Genomic DNA, 10,584 nt, shown 5'->3' on the forward strand with positions numbered 1-10,584 from the left:
CAAAAAAAAAAAAAAAAAAAATTACCGCTAATTTTAACAGAACATTTTTGCGATTTATTTTTTATTTCTGAGACAGTTTCGCTCTTGTCGCCCAGGCTGAAGTGCAACAGTGCAGTCTTAGGTCACTGCAACCTCTGTCTCCCAGGTTCAAGCAATTCTTCTGTCCCCACCTCCCAAGTAGCTGGGATTACAGGAGCCCGCCACCACACTTGGCTAATTTTTCTATTTTTAGTAGAGATGGGGTTTCACCGTGTTGGCCAGGCTGATTTCAAACTCCTGACCTCAGGTGATTTACCTGTTTCGGCCTCCCAAAGTGCTGGCATTACAGGCGTGAGCCACCGCACCAGGCCCATTTCTGTGATTTTTGTAAGACACAACATGCCATGTTGTTTCCTGAGATTTGTGTGGGAGTGATTTAATTTTTAAAAAAGGCCGGGCATGGTGGCTCACACCCGTAATCCCAGCACTTTGAGAAACCGAGGTGGGCAGATGGCTTCAGCTTAGGAGTTTGAGACCAGCCTGGGCAACATAGTGAAACCCTGTCTCTACAAAAATGTACCAAAAAATTAGTCAGACATGGTGGTATGTGCCTGTAGTCCCAGCTACTTGGGAGGTTGAGGTAGGAGAATCGCTCCAGCCTGGGAGGCAGAGGCCGCAGTGAGCTAAGATTGCACCACTGCACTCCAACCTGGGCTACAGAGGGTGTCTCAAAACAAACAAACAAAACAAAACAAAAAAACCCTGTAATCCCAGCACTTTGGGAAGCTGAGGTGGGAGGATCGCTTGAGGCCAGGAATTTTAAGACCAGCTTGGGCAACACATTGAGATTCTGTCTCTACAAAAATTTTTTTTATAAATTAGCCAGGTGTGGTAGCGTGTGCCTGTTGTCCTAGCTACTTGTGAGGCTAAGGACGGAAGATCATTTGAGCCCAGGAATTCAAGGCTACAGTGAGCTAAAGATTGTACCACTGCATTCCAGCCTGGGCAACAGAATGAGACTCTGTTTCTTTAAAAAAAAAAAAAAAAAAAAAGCCTCTAAATAAATACTGCTGATAATTGGTACTACAGTTTGATCATTTCAGTAGGTTAAACTTGTACAACTGGCTCTGGAGAACAAAAGGAAGAAAAGAAACACATAGGAGCAAATGGGAGGAGAACTGGAATTCTCCCAGAGAAAAATTCATTTTGATGCTATCTCTGAGCATACTCAGATAGCAGCAACTGAATACAAGATCTTAACTGTATGAATAATCTAGGGAGGACCACAGCACAGCAGGCAGAACAGAAATGAGAAGGCACAATCTACAAGAATGAGAATCACTTGTTCAGTCCACTTAAAGCGGCTGGAAGCTGCAGTATAAGCTGGCAAACAGAGAACCAGAGATCATTACAAACCAACCAACCAACCAACCAACCAACCAACCAACCAAAATCACCTGTAATTTGTCCATTGCTACAAAGCCCCTGAAAGCTCAGCTTTGGGGGAAGCATAGTCTCCCTGTGATTACACTGGAGACTGATAAAATTTCCAAACGGCCAACCTTAAAATATTTCAAGAAGTGGGCAGAAGTCAGAGGCAGCTCCTTCCCACTGCAATGTATTTCTAACATTGTTCAAAATAGCTAACAACATGTTTCTGTTTTCTTGACAGAAGGCACTTACTGCTTGCTTGGCAAGAAAACTAACTCAGAGGCCTTAACTGCAGGGAGGCCAATCAAAATCCCTACTGCAACCAAATAAGTAGAAACCTGTGACACAGGTATTCCCCAGAAGCAACACTTTTAAGTCATTTCCCCAAGCTTTTGGCCAAGATGCACACAAATAATTTTGTGAAGGGAAGATCATGTGATCTAATAGCTAAAGTCAGCAACTAGGAAGCATTAGGCCAAGCTTATCCAACCCTCAGCTCATGAGTCACATGCAGCCCAGGACGGCTTTGAATGCAGCCCAATACAAATTCGTAAACTTTCTTAAGACATTATGAGTTAGTTTGTTTTTTTCTTCTTAGCTCATCAGCTCTCGTTAATGTATTTTATGTGTGGCCCAGCACAATTCTTCTTCTTTCTTTTTTTTTTTTTGAGACGGAGTCTCACTCTGTCGCCCAGGCTGGAGTGCAGTGGCCGGATCTCAGCTCACTGCAAGCTCCGCCTCCCGGGTTCATGCTATTCTCCTGCCTCAGCCTCCGGAGTAGCTGGGACTACAGGCGCCCACCACCTCGCCCGGCTAGTTTTTTTGTATTTTTTAGTAGAGACGGGGTTTCACCGTGTTAGCCAGGATGGTCTCGATCTGCTGACCTCGTGATCCGCCCGTCTCGGCCTCCCAAAGTGCTGGGATTACAGGCTTGAGCCACCGCGCCCGGCCAATTCTTCTTCTTTCAATGTGGGCCAGGGAAGCCAAAAGATTAGATATCCCTGGATTAGGCAAATTATTTAACTTGTCTGCTTCCCTGAATGTAAAACTGGAAAATATATATCCCTCAGGAATGTTTTGAAGCTATAGAAGGTAACAAATGTGAAATCTCACAAAAATGAAACAGCAACAAACATTCAAAGTTGAGCCTGGGCAATATAGGGAGACCCTGTCTCTACAAAAAAATTTTAAAAATTAGCCAGGTGTGATAGTACACACCTGTAGTCCCAGCTACTCAGGTGGCTGAGGTGAGAGGACAGTTTGAGCCCAGGAGGTTGAGGCTGCAGTGAGTCATGATTGTGTCACTGCATTCTAGCCTGGGCAACAGGGCGTGACCCTGTCTCAAAAAAAAAAAAAAAAAAAAAATCAAGATTGTAAAGATAGTTAAGTATTACACAGTATAAAGAACACAGATTTGGGGATGACTCTACCTCTTGCTGGCTATATGATCTCAGGCAAGTTATCTAACCTTTCTATGCTTCAATGTCCTCATCCATAAAATGAGGATAATAATAATATGCAACTCATAAGGTTTTGAGGATTAAATGACTTAATATATAAGAAGGGTTTAGAATGGTAACTAATAGTAAATGTTGTATGTATTAGCAATTATTATTGATAGTATTCATGTCTAAAATATCCTATGTATAAAACAGTGAAATCAGGCCTGGCATGGTGGCTCACACCTGTAATCTCAACACTTTGAGAGGTTGAGGTGGGTGGATCACGAGGTCAGGAGATCGAGACCATCCTGGCTAACACGGTGAAACCACGTCTCTACTAAAATCACAAACAATTAGCCAGGTGTGGTGGCGGGCGCCTGTAGTCCCAGCTACTTGGGAGGCTGAGGCAGGAGAATGGCGTGAACCCAGGAGGCGGAGCTTGGAGGAGCTTGCAGTGAGCCGAGATCGCGCCACTGAACTCCAGCCTGGGCGACAGAGCAGGACTCCGTCTCAAAAAAAAAAAAAAAGTGAAATCACTATAAAGCGAAAGGAACTGCCAGTAGGTGAATATACAGAGATCAAACTGGACCTCTGCTCTACTAATTATTAAAGGATCTAAAGGCTAATAATATGCGCCAAAGAAATACAATTTGAAAACTACAGTGGGAGGTGAAGGGGTCCACAGATGCACGCCTAGGATTGACAACTTGCTGAAATTACCTTTCCAGACAGAGGGAGAAGAAATTGTGAACTGTACTAAGGTGCAACCCTGAGAAGTACTGGAAACACAGACCCAACCCATAGGAGGAGCTCATCATACCTCTTGCTTGCCTGGGTTATGGGGCAACAATGACTTAGAAGACACTACAACCAGGACTTTAGGATGCTGAGACACTCAGAGAAAGAGTACTCCAAAATTTAGGAAGAATTTTTACAAATGAAAGGAGATGAGGAAAGAGATGGCAGCAAGAAGGAACTACACTAAGCATGTGCACTGAGATCTCACAACATACATGAGACAAGAGAGTTCTAAGATGTGAGTCTTCTCTATCTCTCTTTCTGAACCAAACATTTCCACTTATTTCAATAAAATATGAGTAAGTACCAATTAGGGATCACGGAACTTCCTTATTTTTCCTTGGATACTGCTTCACTCACAGTATCCATTTGAAATACATTCTGAAAGCCTTCTGGTATGGTTGCAAGGCAATTATCCCTCCATTGTGTGCAATGAACCATACAAACCAAATTTATTAAACAAATTCCATGATTCAAGACAAAATCTTTGTGTGGGTGAGGAAAAGGTCTTGGTGGCATCAGCCAATATTCTGGATAGGTTCTAAATACAAAACCCAGACAGTCTGCAACCTTCTAGTAGTTCTAAATGAGGAACCATAAAAATAATGTTGTTAATGCTCAGTAATATTAAGAGTATAATGGTATAATGGAATGGTAATAACACGAATCTGAATTATGTACCATGTTTCATTAGAGACATTTACACTCTGACTAATCAGTGTCACCTCTTCTTTAATGGCAGAGAACACAAAGAAACAGGGGGCAAGATTCCAAGGACTTACTCACGATTATACCATGACTCAGAAGCAAGCCAGAGGCTGAATCAGTGTCCTGATTTCCACAAAATCTGTGCCCCCTCTCTGTTCCAGGTGTGCTTATAAAGTCTTTTTATTCCTTCCTGACTTTCCATGGGCTCCTAGTGCACTTCACTGAGTGTTCTGGGAGTGACAGCTCAGGGACAGTATGCTCCTGGACATGGTCATGCTGCCACAGGAGCTACTGTAAGAACTCAGAGCTGTAAACAAAATACCTCTCTGTGGCATGAACAAGTCATTCCTTTGATCTGCAGTGCTGACAAGCTTCTTTAAAATGTTATCATCTTTTTTATTTTTTAGAGGTGGGGGTCTCACTTTGTTGTCTAGGCTGATCTTGAACTCCTGGGCTCAAGAAATCCTCCCGCTTTGGCCTCCCAAAGTGTTAGGATTACAGGTGTGAGCCACCATACCCAAATCTAAAGTGTTATCATCTTTTTAAAAGCATTCATTTAGGGCCGGACGCGGTGGCTCACCCCTGTAATTCCAGCCCTTCGGGAGGCAGAGATGGGCAGATCAGTTGAGGCCAAGAGTTTGAGACCAGCCTTGCAAACATGGCAAAACCCCATCTCTACTAAAAATATAAAAATTAGCCAGGCATGGTGGCACTAATTCCAGCTTCGCCAGAGGCTGAGGCACGAGAATCATTTGAGCCTGGGAGGCAGAAGTTGCAGTGAGCCGAGATCACGCTACTGCGCTCCAGCCTGGGTGACAGAGTAAGACTCTGTCACACACACACAAAAAAGCACTCATATAAACGTCTTCTAGTTTACTATGGGGCAGAGGAAAAGAATTATTATTTATGTTGTATTAAAGCTACTAGGTATAAAGATTAAAAAGTTTCAGTTATAGCTCAAATGAAAATCAATAATTTACAGGGCTATAGAAACTTCAGGGAGAATACACTAAAGTATGTTATGGGTTTGAAAAGCTAACTGAACTATAAATTGCTGACAATCGCTTGTTTCTTTTTATCTCCACTTAATTACAAAAAGGACCTCAAGTGAACTAGAAGGAACTACAAGCCCTGCTCCCACGAAGAATGAAGAATGAAATTAAATACCGACCATTACTACAGTTTTCTTAGTAATGTTGGGAAGTACGAATGAAGACCTTAGATTAGGCTCTAGAGAAGTGATTCAGCAAGTCGAGCCATTATTAACATTATAGATGTTGACTTTAAAATTCTGTAAGAAATAAATACATAAGTAAAATAAAAGCAGGAAGGAGGAGGAAAACAATAATAATATTTATAAAATTTGTTTTAAGGGATTTTTAGAGACAGGGTCTCACTGTGTTGCCCAGGCTGGTATTGAACTCCCGGCCTCAAGTGATCATCCAGCCTCAGCCTCCCAAAGTGCTAGGATTATAGGTGTGAGCCACCATGCCCAGCCAAAAATTTGGTATTTTTGAGCAGAATCTAAAAGAATTATATTTATGAAGCTGCCCTTTTTGCACAGAGTAGTCTGGCGTTCTGTAAGAAAGGTACAAGCCAGAAAACAATACCATTTTAATTAAAGCTGGTGTGTATGAGGAGAAATACTGAATGGCAGTCTGCATACTACCTTCACAGAGAACACCACAAGAGGTGAGAAAAGACAACATGAGTCACTGGGATTGATGAGACTCACATGGAAGACTGAACAAATACAATGGATTTAGTTAATGCTAAAGTAGTCTGCTTTCAAGCTTTCCTCTTTTAGTTCAATCTGCGTCAGTTTGACTTTCCTTAAAGTTGTGTGGGAGAAAAGGAGGAATAAAATTTTGCCAAAAAAAAAAAAAAAAAAAAACCCCACTGCTCAAGAAATGTGTAGAGAAAATTTCTTAAGGTAAAATTTTTATGAGGACTATTTCTTTCTTTTTTTTTTTTGAGACTCAGTCTCGCCCCCTTTTTTCTTGTCTCCGGGCTGGGTGCAGTGCCGGATCCTCAGCTCACTGCCAAGCTCCGCTCCCGGGTTATGCCATTCTCCTGCTCAGCCTCGAGTAGCTGGGGACTTACAGGCGTCCCGCCACCTCGCCCAGCTAGTTTTGTATTTTAGAGAGACGGGTTTCACCGGTTAGGCCAGGATGGTCTCGATCTCCTGACCTCGTGATCCGCCCGTCTCGGCCTCCCAAAGTGCTGGGATTACATTTTGTATTTTTTTTTTAGTAGAGACGGGGTTTCACCGTGTTAGCCAGGATGGTCTCGATCTCCTGACCTCGTGAATTCCGCCCGTCTCGGGCCTCCCAAAGTGCTGGGATTACATTTTGTATTTTTTTTTAGTAGAAGACGGGGTTTCACCGTGTTAGCCAGGATTGGATCTCGATCTCCTGACCCTCGTGATCCGCCCGTCTCGGCCTCCCAAAGTGCTGGGATTACATTTTGTTATTTTTTTTTTTGTGGAGACGGGGTTCACCGTGTAGCCCAGGATGGGTCTCGATCTCCTGGAAACCTCGGATCCGCCCGTCTCAGGCCTCCCAAAGTGCTGGGATTACACGCGTGAGCCACCGTGCCCGGCCAAGGACTATTTCTTTATTTTAGATCTGGTATAACAAATATCCAGGCAGCTCTTCTATGGAGAGAAAAGAATCAAGTTCCCCTTTTAGGGACCGTGTACCAGTTCACGTAAGGTGAAAACTTGATTTATAATTTAACAAGTATTTTACTTGTCTTTCCTGCCTGGGATGTAAATTTAACAGAAATAATGAAGATGCTGTTTGGGAAATACAGATTCCAATAGATAATTACTGATCTCTGAACTAAAATTAAAAAAAAAAAAGGATTGAGTATCATTATGTAGTATTAGTATATATTAGTATGTAGTTCACTGAAAATGGAAAGAAGGAAAAAAGGGACTCAAAGTCTAACTATCTACTCTTAACAGCCCTTTGGCATTCACCACTTAAGTTTTAGGAAAAGAGTTAACATAAACCCTTAGAGGGCTAATCAAAGATTAAAATTCAGCAGTGTTGGGGCAGGCGTCATGGCTCATGCCTGTAATCCCAGCACTTTGGGAAGCTGAGGCGGGCAGATCACTTGAGGTCAGGAGTTGCAGACCAGCCTGGCCAACATGGCGAAACAAACCCCATCTCTAATAAAAAAACAAAAATTAGCTGGGCATGGTGGCAGACACCTGTAATCCCAGCTATTTGGGAGGCTGAGGCAGGAGAATCACTTGAACCTGGGAGGCGGAGGTTGCAGTGAGCCGAGACTGCGCCACCGCACTCCAGCCTGGGCAACAGAGTAAGACTGTCTCAAAAACAAACACAAAAAAGGAATTCAGCAGTGTTGAAAATTCAACAGTCCAGAGAAACAAGAAATTCCCCATTTGGGCCTAAAAACTCTTGAGAAATTTCCATTATTTTTCCTTGCTAGGGGAAATTTCGGGTAACAAAATATAGTGAACATTTAGTGTTAGCAGTTGCTACTGAAGTCCCAAGAATTCAAATTGATTCCCTTCCTTCTAAGAATGCAAGTGAGGGCCATTTAACCGATTACCTTAGTGTAGACTTATCTCAGATAAAAGTAAAAATCACACAGTCCAACAGATATTTCCAACTACTATCATATAATCAATATTTTTACCCTCATTACAAATCTTATTCACTGTGGTCAAAATCCAACAACAGAGTAAGGTTAGCAACTTAACCAGTAGATTTTTGAATTCCACAAGGACAGGGGACATGTTCTATTCATCTTTCAAATTCCCAGCACCCAAGACAGTGTCATCACACAGTTGGCGCTTGATAAACATTTGACAAAATAAACTGTTACCATGTAAAATGTCCGAGTCATCTTCAACAAAATCAATGTCTCTCAAGTCCCATTCTGCATAATTGTCAAATTCCTGTTTGGGGGAACAAAAAAATCCCCACCCCAAACCCATTGGCTTTGATTAATGTCTTTACAGCAGCCATGCTTTAGAGGTAAACAGAAAAAACACAAGCAAACAGTTGTTAAAAAAGTCTATACACAGCAAAAGTCCACAATACTGGCACAGGTAATAGGAAGTCATGGGAGAAATCTAAGAGGCTTACAAGCAGTAGTGACAACAAAAAATTGGAATAGTTATGAGTTTAGGAATGAAGCTAAACATACTGCTCTAAAAACTAAAATTAGTCTGAGCTGGGCACAGTGGCATGCATCTGTAATCCCAGCTACTTAGGAGATTTAGGTGGAAACATCACTTGAGACCAGGAGTTTCAAGACTGCCTGGGAAACAGAGCAAGATCCTCTCTCTTAAATAAATAAAGTCAATTCATTTTTTTTTTTTTGGAAACAGGGTCTCACTCTGTCACTCAGGCTGGAGTCAGTGGTGTGATCTTGGCTCACTGCAGCCTCGAACTCGCAGGCTCAAGATATCCTCTTGTCTCAGCCTCTCAAGCAGTTGGGTCTACAGCCACATGCCACCACATTCAAGGTAATTTCTGGTTTTGGGTTTTTTTTTTTTTTTGGTAGAAAAACAGGGTTTTGCCATGTTGCCCAGGTTAGTCTCAAACTCCTGAGCTCAAGCAATCTGCCTGACTCAGCCTCCCAAAGTGCTGGGATTTACAGGTGTAAGCTACCGCAGTTGGCCAAACTATATTTCAAGTTGTAAATCAGATGATAAATCAAGAGACTTGTGGTTACATTTACATGTCTTTTTTTTTTTTTTTTTTGAGACGGAGTCTCGCTCTGTCTCCCAGGCTGGAGTGCAGTGGCGCAATTTCGGCTCACTGCAAGCTCCGCCTCCCGGGTTCACACCATTCTCCTGCCTCAGCCTCCAGAGTAGCTGGGACTACAGGCGCCCGCCACCTCGCCCGCCTAGTTTTTTGTATTTTTTAGTAGAGACGGGGTTTCACCGTGTTAGCCAGGATGGTCTCGATCTCCTGACCTCGTGATCCACCCGTCTCGGCCTCCCAAAGTGCTGGGATTACAGGCTTGAGCCACCGCGCCAGGCCCATTTACATGTCTTTTAATTCCATAGCTGAGCAAAGAACATACAGTTTTTATACACATTCATCATTCTTTATATAATTGTGGATATTGTACAGGAATCAGTAAACTATTATTCAGCCTACTGTCTGTTTTTATACATAAAGTTTTACTGGAACACGGGTGTATTCATTTCTTCTTATATTATCCAGTGCTGCTTTAGCACAATAATGACAAAGTATAGTTACAACAGAAACTTTATAGCATACAAAACCTAAAACATTTACTATCTGGCCTTTAATAGAATAAGTTTGCCAATCCCCGATACAGTACAATCTTGAAAGCCCCTAGATGTACAATAAGAACCAGACTACAGGCCAGGTACGGTGGCTCACGCCTGTAATCCCAGCACTTTGGGAGGCTGAGGCTGGCAGATTGCCTGAGATCAGGAGTTTTGAGACCAGCCTGGCCAACATGGTGAAACCCTATCTCTACCAAATATACAAAAATTAGCCAGGCGTGGTGGCAGGCACCTGTAGTCTCAGCTACTTGGGAGGCCAAGACAGGAGAATCGCTTGAACCCAGGAGGTAGAGGTTGCAATGGGCCGAGACCATGACACTGCACTCCAGCCTGGACAACAAAAGCAAAAACTGTCTCAAAAAAAAAAAAAAAGAACCAGACTACAGGAATTTCATACCTAAGGAAGTAGAAGCCAGCAGACGCAACTTAAGAAATGGGTTTTCTGGGGCTTTTCTTTGGAGATAGGGTCTCACTCTGTTGCCTAGAGTGCAGTTTAGTGGAATGATCACCACTTACTGCAGCCTTAACCTCCCAGGCTTAAGTGATCCTCCTGTATCAGCCTCCCAAGTAGTTAGGACTACAGGCATGTACCACCACACCCAGCTAATTTTTTATTTTTTTTAGAGACAGAGTCTCACTATGTTGCCCAGGCTAGTCTTGAACACCTGGACTCAAGTGATCATCCATTCTCAGTTCTCAAAGTGCTGGGATTATTGTAAGCCACTGTGCTCGGCCAGAAATAGGCTGTTTGTTTAAAGAATTTTTCCTGTTCCATATGTGAAAATGTTTACAAGTGAGAAAAGGCACTCAAATGTAAGAAAATGTGGCTGCCTAAAGGTCCTACAAATTATAGTGCTTTGAAAAATCTCCTTTTAGGCCGGGCGCGGTGGCTCAAGCCTGTAATCCCAGCACTTTGGAGAGGCCGAG

The 10,584-nt window shown here is 42.8% G+C and overlaps 1 protein-coding gene across 1 annotated transcript in view; it reads right to left on the reverse strand.

Annotated features, from left to right (window-relative positions):
* TADA2A (transcriptional adaptor 2A) overlaps positions 1-10,584 on the reverse strand; it is a 73,686-nt gene that overhangs the window by 28,970 nt on the left and 34,132 nt on the right. Inside the window, exon 8 of the mRNA XM_017864106.1 lies at positions 8,217-8,289. Coding sequence (XP_017719595.1) covers positions 8,217-8,289 — 73 coding nt within the window. The remainder of the gene's footprint in view (positions 1-8,216; positions 8,290-10,584) is intronic.

This window comes from Rhinopithecus bieti, unplaced genomic scaffold (genome assembly GCF_001698545.2).
Source record: "Rhinopithecus bieti isolate Rb0 unplaced genomic scaffold, ASM169854v2 scaffold_74621, whole genome shotgun sequence".
Lineage (NCBI taxonomy): Eukaryota > Metazoa > Chordata > Mammalia > Primates > Cercopithecidae > Rhinopithecus > Rhinopithecus bieti.